This window comes from Sturnira hondurensis, unplaced genomic scaffold (genome assembly GCF_014824575.4).
Source record: "Sturnira hondurensis isolate 20B ecotype Veracruz unplaced genomic scaffold, ASM1482457v3 Scaffold0003801, whole genome shotgun sequence".
Classification (NCBI taxonomy): domain Eukaryota; kingdom Metazoa; phylum Chordata; class Mammalia; order Chiroptera; family Phyllostomidae; genus Sturnira; species Sturnira hondurensis.
In genome coordinates, this window is record NW_028076432.1 from 6657979 (window position 1) to 6678189 (window position 20211).

At 37.7% G+C, this 20211-nt stretch overlaps 1 protein-coding gene and 1 pseudogene across 3 annotated transcripts in view; both read left to right on the forward strand.

Moving 5' to 3' along the window:
• The first annotated feature begins 435 nt into the window (after nt 1-435).
• The window catches only part of EED (embryonic ectoderm development), a 32064-nt gene continuing 12288 nt past the window's right edge, over nt 436-20211 (forward strand). For 2 of the 3 annotated variants that reach the window (XM_037042899.1, XM_037042900.1), the window contains exons 1-8: nt 436-927; nt 6762-6914; nt 9478-9570; nt 13624-13689; nt 14993-15118; nt 15922-16003; nt 17654-17745; nt 19428-19561. In XM_037042899.1, coding sequence (XP_036898794.1) covers nt 814-927; nt 6762-6914; nt 9478-9570; nt 13624-13689; nt 14993-15118; nt 15922-16003; nt 17654-17745; nt 19428-19561 — 860 coding nt within the window. In that variant the 5' untranslated portion in view covers nt 436-813. The remainder of the gene's footprint in view (nt 928-6761; nt 6915-9477; nt 9571-13623; nt 13690-14992; nt 15119-15921; nt 16004-17653; nt 17746-19427; nt 19562-20211) is intronic. The other variant, XM_037042901.1, reaches the window with a different exon arrangement.
• LOC118984744 (ADP/ATP translocase 2-like) lies at nt 11182-12380 on the forward strand (annotated as a pseudogene).

Here is a 20211-nt window from a genome sequence, read left to right on the forward strand (position 1 = left end):
AGACTACCTAGTTCTACAAACAAGACTCCGAGGAGGAGGAGCTTGAGGGAGGCGGGTCCGGGTAACCCAGCGCGAGAATACGCCCTGGCGCATGCGTACTTCTTAGGCGGTAACTTCCATTTGCTAGATGGGGGAGGTAAGTGAAAAGCAGTCTACAATTTTTGAATTTCTGGCCTTAATCAGATATTAAATTGTGAACAGTAGTGTGGATAACTTTAGAGCTTTATCCTCCGAGTTCAAAACTAAGAACACTTGGCATACACCGTTAAGTCAAAAGATTACTTCTCGTATCTTCCCCATCCCCGGGGACATAGGTGGTCTAGTCCATTCCACAGACTTTCGAGTCCTTGCAGCGGGTCGTTGATCGAAGGATTGGGCTAATTGCGACTGAAACGTCTTTGGAAGGAGGAAGGGGGTGAGGGAGCATCCCTTTGAGTTCCTCCTCTTGTTTTTCAAGGCGGTAGTGGGGAAGGGGGACGTAGGAAATACTGCCCTCGAGAGCCATCGGATCACACCTCTCCGTGCAAACTGCCCGGAGGGCGGCGGGAAAAGGGCAAGACGGGAGTAAGGAGAGGGAAGGAGCCAGGAAGCCGCGCAGAAGGGCGCGCGCGCGCGCGCCCCTTTTTCAGCAGTGTGGCGGGGTCGCACGCACGCCCGCCTCGGCGGCTGGGCGCGGTTTGCGACAGTGGGGGAAGCGGTGGAGGTGGCGGCGGCAGCGGCAACTTTGCGGCAGGCTCCGGCCGGGCTTGCTTGACGGCGGTGTGGCGGAGGCCCCGCCCTAGGCGGCAGGAACCTGGAGGGAGGCGGAGGAATATGTCCGAGAGGGAAGTGTCTACAACCCCGGCGGGAACAGACATGCCTGGGGCCAAGAAGCAGAAGCTGAGCAGCGACGAGAACAGCAACCCAGACCTTTCTGGAGACGAGAATGTGAGTTGAGCCCGGAGCAGTCCAGACGGGACTGTGTAGTGAAAGTTTTTAATTCTTTTTAAACTGTAGGAGCGGGGGCGGTCGCGCGGGCTGTTGTGGGGGGAGGGAGAGGTGTCACGCTCAGGAAAACGCGGGCGTGAAAGAGAAAATCGAACTTGTCTCAATGGGGATTTTGAGCTGGGGCAGAGGGCAAGCAGACACTTGACGGAGTGTGGTTTAAGAGAGAGCGCGGAGAGTCTGAGGGTCTGCTCTGATTTTTTTTTGCGTGGATGGGGCGGGTTTGGGCCTTTGGGAGATTTGGGGAGAGTGCGAAGCCGAGATCCCAGTTTTAAAAGGCAAGTTAGAGATTTTTCTGAGAAAGTTGGAAGGAGAGGTCAGCGTGTGATACGGACCCTTTTAAAGGAATTTAGAGACTGTGTCACGCCTAGAGTCACAGACAGCTGGATGGGAAGAGTAGATCTTAACTTACGGGGTTTTGGTGATTCTTAAAAGGGGGTTTCGTGTCTGCTCCTGTCCTGTCCGTGGAGATGAAGCATGCTGGACAGTCAGCTTGTCTTAAGGAGGAGCCGAACTGAAGAGTCGTCTTCTGACTTGAAGGGGAAAACCACCCTTGAGGAAGGAATGAGAAGGGACAATTAATCTTTTATAAGTTTTTATTAAGATAAAGAGGACAACCTGGAAGGTTTTAGGTTGGTAAAAGTAGGTGTGGGCTCATGGCCTCGCAAGTGTATTGTGTTTTGGAATTACCTTAACAAAACAGCTGTGCAATGGATCTACTCTCAACTGTGTTTGGATGAGATGCCAGTAGTAACTGAACTGACCATTAATTTTCAGCTTCTTGTTTCAATATATCCAATAAGGTCAGCAAAATGTCTTGACAGTTCATTCAAAGACAGTACTCTAAAATGCAAATCCCTTTTCATGCTTATGTGGCAATAACATGTGGATTTCTTTTAAAAAACCTTTCAAGTATTACAGGAGAGTGATGTGAGTGCATTTTCTCACATTGGTGGGTTTTAGGAATAAATACATCATCTTACACATCCAGTTCTTAAATTCTACACCTTCCTACATCACTGATTGAAGCATATATATATGACCAAAATTTTCACTGAAGAGATACGGAAAGGAACTCGTTGTAGGTAGAAGAAAGATATTTAGGGGATTGTTCAGTTTGGAATTTGGACATGAAATTTCTGGAAAGCTTAGTTTTTGAATGGTACTTTAAATCTTTTTTTTTCTGTTTGTTTTTCCCAATTTCATTACCTATATACTGTATAAATAATATTTTTTACCTTTTTGTTCCAGTCCTTAGAGACTGTTTTATTTCTGCCTTTTGTTAAATTTTTTTAGGCAGGTTAGGTTAGTAATAGGGGCACAGAATGGCTCTAAATGGTAGGTTAAAAATCTTCACTCTACTACTTACTGGATGCTTGACCTTGAGCAAGGCTAGTTGCCTCAGTTTCTTATTTTAAGAATGGAGATAATAATGGTATTTACTTACAGAAACATTTGTAAGGATTCAGTGTATGTGCTTGGAAGAAGCTTGCCTCATAGTAAATACTGTTTCAGTGTTAATTACTATTATTTATTTTATGATCACATGGTGTAAATTTATGTTTCTGAACCTTTTGTATGCTAAATAATGCAGAAATGTAATGAAAATACCAATAATTTAGACTGAAGAAAATTTCAGGATACCAAATAAATTGAAAGCCTTCTTTCATTTTGCAGACTTTTAGGGAATATATTTGCACATAAATCTATTCACAACCAAATGATTGGATTAAGCCATTGTTTTGGTACCTCCATCCTGATGGGGACTTGAACCTTTTTTGTTTTCTTGGACACTTTAATGAATCCTGTGAGGCCTTCTCAGAATATCATTTTTTAATGTATAAAATACAGTGAAAAGGTTACAAACAAAATCAACGATAAAAATCAGAAAATGTTATAATGATGAGCTGTTTTAATAAATTATTTAATTTTTTTAAATTTATAAGTAAATTTTTTAAATCAAATAGAAACAAACATTTTTTTCTGTCACAGCTACTCTTAGCCTTCTTCTGTCTACCACACCTCCGGTTTTGCTGGGTTTCTTACTTTTTTTTTTTTTTTTTAGTTTCTTGGGGTAACATTGGTTAATAAAACCATGCACGTTTCAAGTGTGCAACTCAAATATCTGCACACTTCATTGTGAGACCATCGTCCAAAGCGAAATCTTTTTGTTCCCCTTTATCCCCCCTTTGCTCTCCCTACCGCCCCCTCACCATACTGTTATCCGTGTTCATTGTTTTATGCTTTTTGCTTAAGTGCTTCTTTATTATTTTAGTTTTTGATTTAATCTTTATTGTATTTTTTCTACCATTTAATCCCCTTATATTCTCCTCCATCCAGCAATCACCACGCTGTTGTCAATGTGCTTAAGTGCTTCTTTATTAGCACATTAAGTAACGATGTAGCAGCAGGTCTGATAGTTATGATGGGCATAAACAATTTTTTGAGGTATACAACTATAAAGTGATATAACAATGAATACCTAATTTCCATTGGTGAGAATAACATGTAGAGTAACATCAGCATGTATGTTACTTGCCTATAATAGAAGGAAGGACTAAATTTCAGATAAAGTTGGTGAAAATTAAAATGCCTCCTTTTGGCCATTTCAATGCACAGGCCCTTTTAATTCATCCAGGGACCCCAGATTTAGGACATAGGTTAAGAGAAAGGAGTAAAGAAAGGGAATAGAAAACACTATAAAAATAAGTTTAGAAAAAGCCAATAAGGGCAGTGGTTTTACTTTTGAGGGAGCTGAATGACGACAAGAGGCCAAGAGCAAGTGGAGAAAGGATGGTGTTTTTAGTTGGAATTAAAGTAGCCTGAGCAGTTGGTACTAAAGATTTTATTTATTTATTTTTAGTGACAGGGAGGGGAGGAAAAAAGAGGGAAAGAAACATCTACTGTTGCCACTTGCACACCCCCAGCTGGGGACCTGGCCTGCAACTCAGGCATATGCCATGACTGAGAATCGAACCGGTGAGCTTTCAGTTCCCCGGGCCGGCACTCAATTCACTGGGCCATACCAGCCAGGGTCTTTGCATTTTTTGTTTTTTGTTTTTCTCAAAGATTTTATTTATTCGTTCATTTTTTAGAGAGGGGGGGAGAGAAACATCTATGTGAGAAACACATCAGTCAATCAGTTGCCTCTGGCTCGCCCCCAACTGGGGACCTGAACCACAGCCCAGGCACGTGCCCTGACTGAGAATCAAACCTGTGACTTCTTTTCAGGTCCCAGGCCAGCTCTCAACCCACTGAGCCACACCAGCCAGGGCGTGCATACTTTTTTTTTTTTTAATTGTGTTTTAGAGAGAGGGGAAGGGAGAAATAGAAAAACATTGATTTGTCGTTCTGCTTATTTATGCATTCATTGGTTGATTCTTGTGTGTGCCCTGACTTGGGATCAGACCTGCAACCTTGGCATATTACGGCTTTAACCAACTGAGCTTCCTGGCCAGGGCAACATGTTAAACATTGTTTTTTAAGATTTTATTTATTTACTTTCACAGAGAGGGGAAAAGGAGGGAGAGAAACATCCAACATGTGAAAGATAGATATATCTCTCACACATCCATAGGTTGCTTCTCGCACACCCCCAAATGGGGACATGGCCCGCAACCCAGGCATGCGCCCTGACTGGGAATCGAAATGGTGACCTTTAGGTTCATAGGCTGGCATGGCACTCAGTTCACTGAGCCACACCAGCCAGGGCTAAACATCTTACTTTACTCATGAAGGAACTGGGCAAGTGTTAAGTCAAACAATACAAGTTTATAAGGATTAAAACAATGTTGAGGTGACATTGCAAATGGAGACAAAACCTTTTGTTTCAGAGGAGAAGGGAAGACATTTTGAACCTCTGCTTTAAAGACAGAATTAGCACTACCAGTTATCTACAACTTGAAAAAGACAAAAGGTTGTTCAGGGGCAACTAAGAGGGCTGTTGTAATCTGGTAGCATGGTAGAATGTACTAGAGATAACGCATAGTTTCCCATTGAAACCCAAAATTGTTTTCTGCACTAGATTTTGACTGTGTAAATACAACTGAAATGTGGGAAAAAATTGGGAGAGAGTAAAACAGTACTTTCAGCCTAGGAGTTGAACTTAAAAGTTTTACTTTTTTGTATCTCTGTAAAGGCTGATTATACTTACATTGAAGTACAATTCAAGTTTTTATTAAGCATTCACTGTGCAGTCTCTCCCCTTCATTCCTTTTTCTTTCACCCCAGATAATTGGAATATTCCATAAAACACATGTCATTTTGGGAGGAACAATTTGCAGTTTTGCAAACCACCCCCAAGAACCACTGTATGATACCTTTTAGTTTTTAAGTGAAATTTTAATATACTTTTTGGTACTCTGGTTGATTTTATCCTTTACAATATAAAACCAGCTTTAGAAAGCAATAATTTAGAAATATCCCTTAAGGCAGTGGTTCCTAGACTGTGTTCTCATAGACATTAATATGCACTTCGTGAAAAAAGATTTCCTGTGGAATGTGTTTAGAAACTACTGCCCTAAGGTGATAGATTTAAATGAATCTCTTCCTAAGAACACATTGGAATATGTAATTAAAGGAAGTAGTGAAATCTTCTTCGGAGATTAGTGGTCCATTAATATACCCCAAGAACTAGAGATCAGGTGTAAATTAGTTGAATTTTCAAGGTTTTCTCCTGCCATTCCTCCATTTGGAAGGAACTTACTTGATAGAGTTTTGGAGTTCTAACATACAGGATGGGGCAAAGCAGGTTTACAGTTGAGTACTATGTAAAACGTTTTATTCTTGTATCATTATTAATTATTGTATTTTCCATAACAACAACTGTAAATCCATTTATTATTTTAGAGCTATGAGTCAAATTTCACCATACAGTATAGTATATATAGGATTTTTAAAAAATTCTGAATGGTTTTTATTATAAATAAGCATAATCTGAATGATAGCAGGATTTTCAGAAATGACATCTGAAGCAGGAAGTAATAGTACTACAGCTTCAGATGGCCACTCCTCTTCCCATAGGCTCAAAACTGAGCAACAATCAAGTAAATATATTGTAAATTATATGAAAATATGTTATAAATTATAAGACATGCAGTTAAGACAGGTTTAGGAGTCAAGCCCCTGGGTTTGAACCCCAGCAACCCTAATGTGCAAAAGACTTCTTAGGCTCTCTTTTTTGTTGTTGTTTTTCTTTTTATATTTTGTTCTCTTTGTTTTCTTATTTCCTTCTACTTAGGCTCCTTACACTTCTTATTTCACTTTATTTTTTAATCTTTTTGAAGATTTTAGTTTTAGCAAGAGGTGAAGGAGGGAGAAAAAAAGGGAGAGAAACATCGATGTGTGGTTGCCTCTCACGTGTACCTTCAAATGGGGACTTGGCCTGGGACTCAGGCACGTGCCCTGTCTGGGCATCAAACCAGCAGCCTTTCGATTTGCTGGCTGATGCTCAGTCCACAGAGCCACACCAGCCAGGGCAGCATCTCTTTCACGTCTTATCAGATGGTACCTTCTGTGAAGAGCTAAAAAGGACTAATGTGTTGTTATTTAAAGGCCTTGTTATTGGTAGTGGGGCGTTTTTTTTTTTTGAAATACCAGATATCCACAAAAACATAATGTGTAGCTGGGTTTTTTTCCTTTGGAGATAGGAATAAAACTTTCCACTACTTAAAGACCTAATTATTTCTTCAGTAGTTGCCCAGTAAAAAAGAAAAGTCATTTGCTGCTGAAGTATAGTATTGCTGTTTTATGTAATTTTTTCTCACTTATGCCTACAGGATGATGCTGTCAGTATAGAAAGTGGTACAAACACTGAACGCCCTGATACACCAACAAACACGCCAAATGCACCTGGAAGAAAAAGTTGGGGAAAGGGAAAATGGAAGTCAAAGAAATGCAAATATTCTTTTAAATGTGTAAATAGTCTCAAGGTAATGTGCAGAATACTAGGCTGCAGAATTATTTCTTAGTGGTAATGTTTTTATGCTCAAGGTACTGTTGTCAAGTTAAAAACATTTTAAAATTACAGTACTTTGAAATTTTGATTTTATAGTGCAGACTGAATACTGCATAGTTATAATCCATTCCACATTTGTTTAGCTTTTTGTTTTGTCTTAAATGGTTAAAAACACAAGCCACTTTCGCCTGCTACTGAAAAAAACTCATTAACTTTGAGCCAGCATAAATTGAAAGAGATGCCTTAGTTTCTGCAGTTAAAAAAATTAACTTTAAAAATGTTTTTCAAAGATTTTATTTATTTACTTAGAAGAGAAACATCAATGTGCAAGAGAGACATAAATCTATCTGTTGCCTCACACAAGCCCCCAGCTAGGGACCTGGCCCCCAACCCAAGCATGTACCTTGACTGGGAATCAAACTGGCGACCTTTTGATTCACAGGCTGGCATTCAGTCCACTGAACCACACTAGCTAAGGCTTCTCTTTTGTTTTATTTGCAATTGTTTTAAAAGAAAAGGGTATACAATTTTTAAAATTGTTTTTTAATTTTTTATTTATTGATCTAGAGAAGAAGGGGGAGAGAGGAAAACATCAATTTGTTTTTCCACTTTTTTTTAAAAAAAGATTTTATTTTTTAGAGAGAGGGGAAAAGATGGAGAGGGAGAGAGAAACAGATGTGCCAGAGAAATATTGATCTATTTTTTTAAAAGATTTTATTTATTTTTAGAGAGAGGGGAAAGATGAGAGAGATCTCCCGCACGGGATGTCTGTGTGTGGTTACCTCTCACACACCCCCTACTGGGGACCTAGACTGCGACCCAGGCATGTGCTCTGACTGGGAATCGAACCGGCACCCCTTTGGTTTGCAGGCCTGTGCTCAGTCCACTGAGCTACACCAGCCGGTTTGAAACATTGATCTATTTTATTGATTGATTGCTTCTCCCATGCACTCAGCCAGGGACCTGGTCCACAACCCAGGCATGTGCCCTGACTGAGAATGAAACCACGACCTTTTGGTCTCCTGTAGACCCATTGCACTGAGTCACACCAGTCAGGGCTGTTGTTCCATTTATTTATGCATTAATTGCTGTTTTTTGATCCCTGACGAGGAAACAAACCCACAACCTTGGCTTAATTAATGATGCTGTAACCAGCCAGGGCCTTTAAAATTTTTTTGACTATTCAGTATTTATAGAAAACAAGTAATTGGGGATATTTAAATTACTGTTTCCTTGTTTATAAAAGGGATTACTGGTATTTATTTTAAATGTTTTTCTTTTACATATATTCATTTTTTATTGTAAATTTGGGGTTACTGTCCTTATGCTGAGCAGAAATTTGCATTATATTGTGCATATGTAAGTTAGAATCTATTCTAAACATTTAAGTATACTTTCAGGTAAAGTCTTCAGAAAGCATAAGCAACTATGAGTATGCTCAAATTATTTGTGTAGCAAAATTTATTAAGTGTGCGTGAGATTATACTCTTGAAGGGGGTAAATCTCAGTATATATTGTTTGAAAGGTAAAGTGTCTATTATGGTTTCATGTTAAATTTTAGTTAATCTATTTTTAGATAGTATGTCTGGAAGGTTGCTTTAAGTGTCAGTTAAATATTTTAATTAAATATTTCAAAGCTTAAAGCTATGGCTTCTCAAAGGGTAAGAAATTAAAGTTGTTAGACTTTTAAAGTAAAAACAGTACCTTTAAGTGAATATGAAAGTTACTGTTATGCCAAGAGATTGCCAGTAAAATCCTGAGACTGAAAAATAGCTGTGAACAGAAGTGAGTACTTGTTTTTCGTACGCCTCCTTATAGCCACCTTATAGCCACCTCCTGGTAGCTGAAGGTGTAGTCCATGTGTAGTCCTTGGTCTTCTCTGTACACCTCCTATAGCCACCTCCTGGTAACTAAAGGTGTAGTCCGTGGTCTTCTCTGGCCCCCACTATTCAATTACCAAACTTGTTTATTACAGAACTTGGGATTTTTTTTCTTTTAGGACACAAATTTAAGGTTATTTAAAATTGTTTTTATAGCACTAATGGAAAGCAGTGATTTGAGTAGTGTCTGGTATGTTTCATTTTACAAGGGAAAAATTAAACCTAATAAAATTTAGCCAGTGCTAGAGAAGCAGTAGCAACTCTTACCTAGGTCAGTTGTTAGTTTCCAGTTTCAGAAAAATAGTGTTCTTATGTCCTGAGAAATGCATCTGCCACAATAATTCAGTTTTGATTCAGAAAAATATGGTTGTATACAAGAAAATGGAAGGCAAATATCAAGATATTTTCATAAATCAGTGCTTGTTACCTAACTTCTTATTTAAGTCTTTGACTATATAAATTTTATCATATACTAATATTTTAAAATGTGAAAAGTGGACAAATGGATATTTTCAGAGTTAAAAGTCAGTTTATGTGTTCTGTCACAAAACAGTGGCTTCCATTTTTGAAAACTGTTGTAAGGGGGATGGTCAGTTTATTACCACTTTTTGGTTTCTAAAATATATTGATTTTTCTTATTGCATGGTTATTTTATAGGAAGATCATAGTCAGCCATTGTTTGGAGTTCAGTTCAACTGGCACAGTAAAGAAGGGGATCCACTAGTGTTTGCCACTGTGGGAAGCAACAGAGTGAGTATTAAGGGATCTGTTTGGTTTTTGGTTAGATTATTACAATAGATTCTGGTGTTAATGTAATAAATGCAAGGGTGTTTTAAAGGGTGCTTAAAATTTTTTTTTTTAATTTATTGATTTAAGAGAGAGAAACAGCTACTTCATTTATGCATTCATTGGTTGATTTTTTTTGTATGTACCCTGACTGGAGATTGAACCTGCAACCTTAGCATATTGGGATGACGCTGTAACCAGCTAACGTACCTGGTCAGGGCTTAACAGTAATGATTTTGAGATAAATTTAGTGTATCCAGTTGGACATTATTATTCCTTTCTGTAAAAATGAAACATTCTAGACATTGTCTAATTAAGCCTAGAATTCATGACTGAAAATACATCTTTATTTTACATACTATTCCCAATTGTTCACAAAACAGGTTTCTGTTTATATTTTGTGTTAATAATTTGTTTTTGAGTTGTTGAAAGAATTGACATTGCTCTTTTGGAAATGATTGTAATAGTTTATCATTCTAATTTGTACAAGAAGTCTGATTACTTAATGCCTCTGTATAAATGCAAAGCATAAATCCAGTGAATACACATAGTAGTTGTTGAAAGTATTTTAATTATTTGCAGTAAACATTTAATTTGTTTTATTTGAGGAAGCCGAGAGTAACTTGATCTGAAAAAAGTGCATGAAAAAAACCATGCTGGCACTTTTTTCTTTAACCATGTACATTTATTTAAATATTTATTTATTTTAAAGGGAGAGAGAGAAACATTGATCAGCTATCTCTAGCACATACCCTAACCCAGGGACTGGTCTCACAGTCCTGGCATATGCCCTGACCGGGAATTGAACCAGTAACCTGTCACTTTGCAGTACGGTGCCCAACCAACTGAGCCACACTGGTCAGGGTGCTAGGCACATTTTTAACGTAAATCATTATTTAACTTTCTAGTTGAACCAGGGGCTTAGCATGTGGATTCTAAGATTTATTCATTCATTTAATTTACTTCTAAATAAGTGGAGAACAGGAGTCTCCCTATGTGCTTTCTAGAGCGTCTCGTGTTATCAATTAAATGGGAATCACTTCAGGGAAAAATTGTTTCTAAGTTTTTATTAGGTGACATTCTGGGTGTTCATCAGTATTCTAGTAGGAGTGAGGAGGAAGAATCTAGAAATAGATTGGTGTATTCAGGAAAGAAAGATGGGAGAATGGACTAGTCTGAATATGGGTTGACAACAGATACAAGTTACTTCGTCTACCTTAAGCTCAAGAGGGAAAGTGAGGTGAATCTGAGAAATGTTCCATAAGTTATTTTAGTTGAGTAAAATAAAATTTTGTGCTGCTTTAGTATTGTGCTAAGGTTTTTAAAGAAATAAAAGAACATAGCCAAGGCTGGTGTGGCTCAGTGGATTGAGTGCCAGCTTGTGAAACAAAAGGTCACCAGTTCAGTTCCCAGTCAGGGCACATGCCTGGGTTGGGAAGTGTGTGAGAAGAAACTGTGTACTACTTACACATTTGATGTTTTTCTCCCTCTCTTTCTCCCTCCCTTCCCCTGTCTCTAAAAAAGTAAATAAATAAAATCTTTTAACAAAAATAATAAGAGGCTAGAGCCCTGGAGTCCCAGCCGGTTACAAACCTAGTTCTGCATTCTCTGGCTCCTTCTTTCGTTTCAACATGACAGATGCTGCTGTGTCCTTTGCCAAGGACTTCCTGGCAGGTGGAGTGGCTGCAGCCATCTCCAAAACAGAGATAGCGCCCATCGAGCGGGTCAAGCTGCTGCCGCAGATGCAGCATGCCAGCAAGCAAATCACCACAGATAAGCAATACAACGTCATTATAGACTGTGTGGTTTGTATTCCCAAGGAGCAGGGAGTCTTATCCTTCTGGCGTGGTATTCTGGCGAGGTAACCTGGCCAGTGTCATCAGATACTTCCCCACCCAGGCTCTCAACTTTGCCTTCAAAGATAAATACAAGCAGATCTTCCTGGGTGGTGTGGACAAGAGAACCCAGGTTGGGCACTACTTTGCAGGAAATCTGGCATCAGGTGGTGCTGCTGGGGCCACCTCTTTGTGTTTTGTGTATCCTCTTGATTTTGTCCATACCTGTCTAGCAGCCCATGTGGGCAAAGCTGGAGTCGAAAGGGAATTCAAAGGCCTTGGTGACTGCCTGGTTAGGATCTACGAATCTGGTGGGATCAAGGGCCTGTAGCAAGGCTTTAATGTGTCTGTGCAGCATATCATAATCTACCGAGCTGCCTACTTCGGTATCTATGACACTGCAAAGGGAATGCTCCCAGATCCCAGGAATACTCAGGTCTTCATCAACTGGATGATTGCGCAGTCCGTCACAGCAGTGGCTGGGTTGACTTCTTACCTGTTTGACACTGTTGCCGCATGATGCAGTCAGGGCGCAAAGGAACTGATACCGTGCACACAGGCATGCTCCACTGCTGGAGGAAGATTGCTTGTGATGGAGGAAAGCTTTCTTCAAGGGTGCATGGTCCATTGTTCTCAGAGGCATGGGTGGTGCTTTTGTGCTTGTCTTGTATGATGAAATCAAGAAATTCACATAAATTATTTTGTAGTCATCCTCTCCCCACCCTGTGAACAGGCTTGCTGTATTATGTAACATATCTTGAGCATTCTTGACAGACTTGTTGGCTGTCTATTTATCAATGGCAACTATTTACTGGTTGAAGATGAGAAGCAATAATATTCATCTAACAAGGTTTCTCTTAAAGCCATTTCCATGGTGATGGTGGGACTCAATTATATTTTTCATTTCAGTCACTCCTGATAAACAACAAATTTGAAGAATAAAAAGTATCTGAAATATTTTTTTAAAAAGAAGAGAATGTGACCTTTTTAAAAAGATTTTATTTATTTTTTAGAGCAAGGGAAAGAGAGGGAGAGAAACGTCAGTGTGTGCTCTCCTCTCACGAGCCCTCCACTGGGGATGTGGCGCACAACCCAGGCCTGTGCCCTGGCTTTGGTTCAGGCCAGCACTCAATCCACTGAGTCATATCAGCCAGATTAAGAGAATGTGATTTTTAACGTGTACTGTTTCCTATTGTCTGTGGTGCATTTTTAATGTACAGCTTCTTTGTGGCCACCATAATGGGAAAGCATCTTTAGACCAAAAGAGGATGCAGAATTAATAGAATAAAACAGAATTTGTTATAGGGTAATTTACTTACGGGAAGATTGGCCTGAGTAGATAGACTGCCCGGTTTTGAACCATTCTCTGCTAAAGACTCCGATTTCTGTACTGTTTTTATAATACAACTCAGGTACTATTGATTGACAAGACAGAGGGACAAGAATGCAGTAGTGCCTGTGCCCATACTTCCCAAAGGTCAATACTGTCACCAGTTTGATATTCATCCGGGCCATTACTAACAAAGTATTAGGGTTACATTTTAGGGAACACAGACAATCATTAACTGGAAAGCTTTCATATGCTTATTAAGGACATTGAGGTTAGTCAAAGGTCACAGCATGAATGATAGAGATGGGTTTTGTTCATAGCTATGTCTATACACCTATATTTTCCTTTTTTAAAAAATTGAATTCATTGGGGTGACATTGGTTCACAAAATGTTTTTTCTTAATGTTGATACTCGGTTCTCAATCAAAATTAACTTGCTAACAGGGAGTTAGTATTACAGTATTTAATATATTCTGGAAATTAATGTAGTGCTTTAGACTTTATCATGTCTTCCTTAAATTAAAGGAGCTATTTTCTTTTTCTTCTTGCTTTAAGAGGAAGAGAAAGGGAAGGAAAAAGAGATGGAGGGAAGCATCTAACAATTGCCTCTTGTGCGTGCCCTGGACAGGAACTGAACCCACAATGAAGGCCTGAGCCCTGACAAGGTGTCCTTTTGCTTTGCAGGATTATGCCCAACCCACTGAGTCACAGTAGTCAGTGCTTAAAGGAGCTATTTTAAAAAGAATAGTTTCTGTAGTATCTTAAAGATACAGTTGTGACTAAAATATGTTTAAAACCTAAAAATGTGTTTCTGTGTTTGAGATGAAATGTGCTGTGTTTTGTTTTCATTAGGTTACTTTATATGAATGTCACTCACAAGGAGAAATCCGGCTATTGCAATCCTATGTAGATGCTGATGTATCCTTTCTTGAGTTTTCAGTATCTTTGGGTAAAGAAATTGACTTTTCATAAGTACACCGAACCTTTTCTAAATTAATTAGTCCTCTGAAGTTATATTCTTTGTTAACCTTAACTAATGCTATTTCTTCACAGTCATCCAGGAAATTTCTGGTATCTAGTTATGTAGTTTTCCTAATTTCTAGAAATACACTGTAGATATTAGGGAGGATGGTACAGGTGGCTAGAGTTGAGTGTTGGAAATCCAGTAATAGACAAATGTTGAAAGAGTAGCTAAAAAACCTCCTGTTTTCTCATTGTTGTTTTGTTTCCAGATTATAAGAGAAAGTTTATTTAGAAAGTTGCAGAGGTAGTAGAAGTGAGCCAGCTAGGCTATGTAGGCTCAGACAACAAAGTACAGAAGCAGAAAAGGGCCCTTGGCCCTTAGGAAAGGGAAAGCCAGAGGTAACACATCTGGGAGGGAGAAGAGGGGGCAGGGAAAGGCTTGGGCATACTACTGGGGTTTGTTTGTTTGTTTGTTACCTTGTCAAGAATATTATTTCAAAGTAGTTATGTTGGTGCACTTGGGTTGATCAGAAGCTAGGACTGGCAATCATGTCAAGTATTTGATCCACAAGGACTACAGGGAGAAAATACGCATGTCCAATTTGTTTAGGAAACAAAATATTGCAAAACATGGGTTCATAAAGAAAAAGATTAAAAAAGCCAAAGGGTTAGATAGAAAATAAGATGTTTCATCTAGATCTATTTGAAAATTAAGCAAACAAGAAAAGATAATGACTTTCGGTCTTTCCTAGATAAATACGGAAAGAAGTGACCTGCAGCCATATTGGGAAGGTCTCACAGAGGAAAAAGTGGAAAACTGAATAGTTAATCATTTTTGTCTGGAGGCATATAGTTAGAAGTATTGGCATAGAGCAGAAGTCTGCAAAGAATAGCCCCTGGGACTGGCCATCTGTTTGTTTTTGCTTTTTTAATTGAGGTAACAGGCCACCTACCTGTTCTCGTAAATCAGATTTTGTTTGGATATAGCCATACCCATCCCCTATGTATTGTCTAGCTGCTTTCAAAACAATTATGCAAACAGCTAAATAGTAATCAAAATTGAGTGGAAGACTAGTTTTGTTTGATCATTTGGTAGAGATTTTAAACCTAAAAGTCACATTGCTTAAATCTAGTAGTGTAAAGAATAAGACTTCTGTGTCAAAAACTTTAGCATTTCTTTGGAGGATTCCATGTATTGTAACTGTTGACCTATTTACTTGTCAGAAACAAATTATACTTCTTAACCAGCATTTTGTAGGCTGATGAAAACTTTTATACTTGTGCATGGACATATGATAGCAATACAAGCCATCCTCTGCTGGCTGTGGCTGGGTCTAGAGGCATAATCAGGATAATTAATCCCATAACAATGCAGTGCATAAAGGTGGGTTTTCTGGTTAAATTGTACATCTGCTTTCTTTTGAATACAGATCTGTGAAACCATGTCATTTTGAATTTAAAACTAAAGGAATTAAATGACTACAATTTCTAATTTAATTTGTATTTTGCTTATTTCATCCTTTAGACGAGTCTTAATCATTTAAAAAATTTATTTATTGATTTGAAAGACGGAGGAAGGAGGAGAAAAAGAGAGAGCAACATTAATTTGTTGTTCCATTTATTTATGCATTCATTGGATAATTCCTATATGTGCCCTGACTGGGGATCGAACCTGCAATTTTGGGGAATGTGATGACACTAACATGTGAGCTACCCCACCAGGGCTATTTGCATTAGTTTCTTTCCTTCTGCCCTGCCTTATTCTGAGAAGCTCTAAATGAATAATAAAAGGAGAGTGAGTCCATCTTTCAAGACACCCTAACTAGAGTTAAAGGTTGGAAGTTGATGCTAAGTGTTATATGTCACTTGAAAAGTTTTTTTATCCCAAGGACACAGAATTACCTGAGAATCTGTCAAATCTTTGCCTTTCCTCTGCTGATGCAATCATATTAGATTATCTGCATGTGGGATTTGAGCGTCTTTTTATTTTTTTCTTCAAGTTTGTTGGGTGATTTAATATGTAGCCAAGGTCGAGAATCATTACTCTAAGTGAAACTATTTTTTCATTCTCTTAACATTAATGAAAAACAATTTATAATTATTTTTCTTAGCAAAGATTTACTTACAGATAGCTATTTTACAGTAGAATTTTTATATGAAAACTGATGTGTTTTAAATTTATTATAGCACTATGTTGGCCATGGAAATGCTATTAATGAGCTGAAATTCCACCCAAGAGATCCAAATCTTCTCCTTTCAGTCAGTAAAGGTAAGAGAAGATAATGATTTTTGTTTGAAGGGGAAAATTGTTCTAAGGGGGAAAAGCCATATTTAAAATAATTTAGAACAGTAAGTTTTACTAAAAAAAAAAAAAAATCACAGGCTACATTAGCATCCCAAACCAAGAACTGGGAAAAGGGACCGTAAAATGCACTGTGACATCGTATAGGAGTAAAATAATTGGTGCTGAGGATTTGTTTTGTCACCCTTACTTGCTGTATTGCATTTACAAGATGGGTTTGCAACTACCACTCTCTCCCGTAGTATTAAGAAATAATGCATCTGAAAATCCATATTACCTTTATATGTAAAAGCTTTTGTTTTATAAAGGATCTCCTTTAGAATTTCTTAAAAAGCAAAGTTCTGCAGAATAACCTCTTTGAGATATTTTTCATACTTTTAGCTTTGCCTTTCTCTGTATTCCTATATCAGCATTATAAGTTTATTCTGATTCAGACAGGCTTCTTAATTTTTTCTGAGCTCTCTGAAATTATTTGGGTTGTTATTGCTATGTTCTGTTCTTGATTGTGCTTATCTTTTATTTATGAATTATTACTCTAGTCAAGTTTCTTTTCTTATTTTTAATTACTGATTTTAGAGGGAGTGGAAGGTGGGGAGAGAAACATCAGTTTGTTACTCCACTTATGTATGCATTCATCTGTTGATTCACAAGAATCACCACTGTGCCCCGACCAGGGATTGAACCTGCAATCTTGGTGTATGCGATGACAGTAACCAACTGAGCTACTGGGCTGAGGTCTCATTTGTTTTCCAAAAGGCTTGTCAAATATATAACCTCTCCTCCCCAGTCTTAGGAAAATATTTATTTTTGGAAATTGACACCTAAGAACTGATAACCTTTTTAAAAAAATTATTTATATTTAAGAGAGGCAAGAGAGGAAGAAAGGGAGAGAAACATCAATGAGCTGCCTCTTGCACATGGCCCTCAAATCAGGCATGTGCCCTGACCCAGAATCTAACTGGTGACCTTTCACTTGGTGAGACACCAGCCAACTGAACTACCCTGTTCAGGGCCTGATAACTTTCTTGATAACAGTAGTTGGGGTCAGGTGTTACTTTACAAGTAATAGAGGCTGTAATACCTCTAATACCTCATTTGTTCTAAGTATTCCAACTTTTTAATCCTGTTCTTCCTCCATTGTGTCAGAGCATTTTTTAATCAAACAGCTTTTCAACTAAATAGGAATTTTGCTGCACACAAAACCATCATGAAAGTGAAAGAACAACCTACAGAATAGGAGAAAAAATTTTTAAAGATTTTATTTATTTGAGAGAGTGGGGAAGGGAGGGAGAAAGAGAGGGAGAGAAATATTGATGTGTGGTTGCCTCTCATGAGCCCCTACTGGGAACCTGGCCTACAACCTAGGCATGTGCCCTGACTGGGAATTGAACCAGCAACCCTTTGGTTTGCAGACCGGTACTCAGTCCACTTAGCCACACCACTTAGCCACACCATATGACAATTTCACACTAGTCCTATATGTGTAAGGATTCTGTTCTTAGTCTTTACTGTGCATAAGTCCAAACTTGTATAACTTTCACTTCTTTAAAGAGGTTTTGAATGTCCACAGTAAATGAATGATAAAAATTTATCTTAATTTTTTTATGTCTATGCTAGATCATGCTTTACGATTATGGAATATCCAAACAGACACTCTGGTGGCAATATTTGGAGGTGTTGAAGGGCACAGAGATGAAGTTCTAAGTGCTGTAAGTTGAAAGCTGCAGGCAATGACTTTAAGGTGCACATAGTTGCGAACAATCTCCCCCCGACCCTTAACCCTTCCCTTAAAAGAAAGTATATGGTTTCTTTTCATATAGCCAGCAGTCACACCTTTTATTTGTGACATGCAAGGTTTTTCTCTTAAAGGTGAAGGAATAAAGCAAGTAAGGGTCTTTGTGTTTTACCTGTACTCATGCACTGTTTTATATGAGGACCAGGTTCTCATGGAGGAATACCATGAACTTTTTTTCTTTTACTGATCTAAAGTCACCAAGTTAACTTTTGCTGTTTCTTAGTTATTGAAGGAAAAGGTTAAATTAATTAGCAGTTAAGAAACTTCATCTTTTATTTGCAGGAATTGTTTTTTTGTGCTCACACTGAGTTTTAGATAACTCTTGTTGGTGGCATGGTGTTATGTGATGATGTACGTGTTTTTAATCAGGTTTCAGATTTTGACATTATAATTGGAAGTACTAAATATTCCTATAGTTGCAGTTTGTATGCTTTCGTAAAAGTCGTGCTTACTTGAAGATACAATGCCAACTGGGCTTTTCTAGAAGTTGAAGTAGTCTTCATTTGGCTCCATTTGCGAAAAAGCCAAGACTAGCATTCTTCATTAAGAATTTTAAATTAGAGCTACTGGCTTTAATGGTGCCTTATTGCTTTTGACAAGTGAGATAATTAGGAAAAGTAGTAGCAGCCAGGCTTGTGAATTTGTTAGCTAATAAAATTATGTAAGTTTCAGGTGTAAATTATGTAAATTACAGTTCCATAATATGTCATCTGCATATTGTATTATGTGTTTATCCATCCAAAGTCATCTCCTTTCATCACCATATACTGTTTTTTCTTTTTTTATTTCTTTATTTTTTTAATTTTTATTTAACTCTTGTTCAAGTACAGTTTTCTTTCTTGTCTTCCCAGCCCTGCACCCTCATCTTTTTTTATTTCTTAAAGTGAGAACAGGTGACGGTCTGTATTTCTTCTCTGTAATATAGCATTCAGTATTAGAAGGAAAGATGCATGAAATTTTCATTAACACATGTACCATACCAAATTAAACAGCATATCTGTGTCACAGGGTCTTATCCATGAAATAACGTTGTTATAATATACCATCTGTTAGATGCCTATTAAGAATTTGTAAATTACAGATGATAAAACTTATTTTTTAAAGGCATTTTTAAAAAGCCATTTAAAAGTGAGCTCTAAGATTAATGTAACTGAAATTTTTGACTTAGATATACGGATGAAATTTCATTGGTTTAAGGAGTCATGGTAGCTTCACAGACAGAAGTCAGTTTCATTGGTTGGTTAGGGTTGGACAAAGAAAAGAAATAAAACTTCAGGTTTTGTGTCATACCTCAGTATTCAGTTTACTTTCAAAATCAAGCAAAGGAAATATTTTAAAGTTTGTTGAAAGATAAAATGAAATTCAAACACTGTGCATTCTTTGCCTTTCATATTGTATAAACTCATTCACTATGGTGGTGACAAATCACATAAAACTAAATCTTAAAAGTAGTAAAAACTCTTATTTCCTGCATAGGTGCAACCCAAAATGTTAGTGTTGTGGTTTCCACAGTACTCTGCATCAGGTGAAAATTGAGTAGTGTAATTAGAAAAATAATTTAAATAGTTAACTTAAGCTTTTCTGTTTTACATACAGGATTATGATCTTTTGGGTGAGAAAATAATGTCCTGTGGTATGGATCACTCTCTTAAACTTTGGAGGATTAATTCAAAGAGAATGATTAATGCAATTAAGGAATCTTATGATTATAACCCAAATAAAACTAACAGGTAACATTTGTGGCATTGAAAACAAGTATCTTTCTCATGCTATTGAATTGATGAATTTTACCTTTTCCAAATTTGTTATGTAAGTCCCCAGCACTGAGTTGAAGAGCCCCCTTTTTAAAAATACTTGACATACCATAAATTCACCACTGATTTAATCTAATGTATTTATGGTTCATTTTTCAAAATCCCCTTTAAATTGTGTCTTCTCTAATTTTGTAGCACATTATACTCATTATGTATTTACGTTGTATGTGGTGGGCCTTTTAATTTAATTTATAAAAATGTTAAGCCTCTTAAAATAATTGTGGAATAGAGCAAAGGACCCTTCAGAATGTAATTAGCATTATTAGTCCACAGTGTAAAATTTAATTCAAAGTAGTAAATCTTTTTTTAAAAAATATTTTATTTATTTTTAGAGAGAGGGGAAGGAAAGGAGGAAGAGGGAGACAAACCTCAATGTGCAAGAGATAATGTCGATTAGTTGCCTCTCAAAAGTCCCCCAGTTGTGGACCTGGCCTGCAATCCAGGCATGTGCCCTGACTGCAAATTGAACTGGTGACCATTTGGTTTTCAGGCTGGTACCCAATCCGTTGAGTCACACCAGCCAGGGTAAATCTTGTTTTTTAAATGGGGTTCTTAGCTTTAATTCA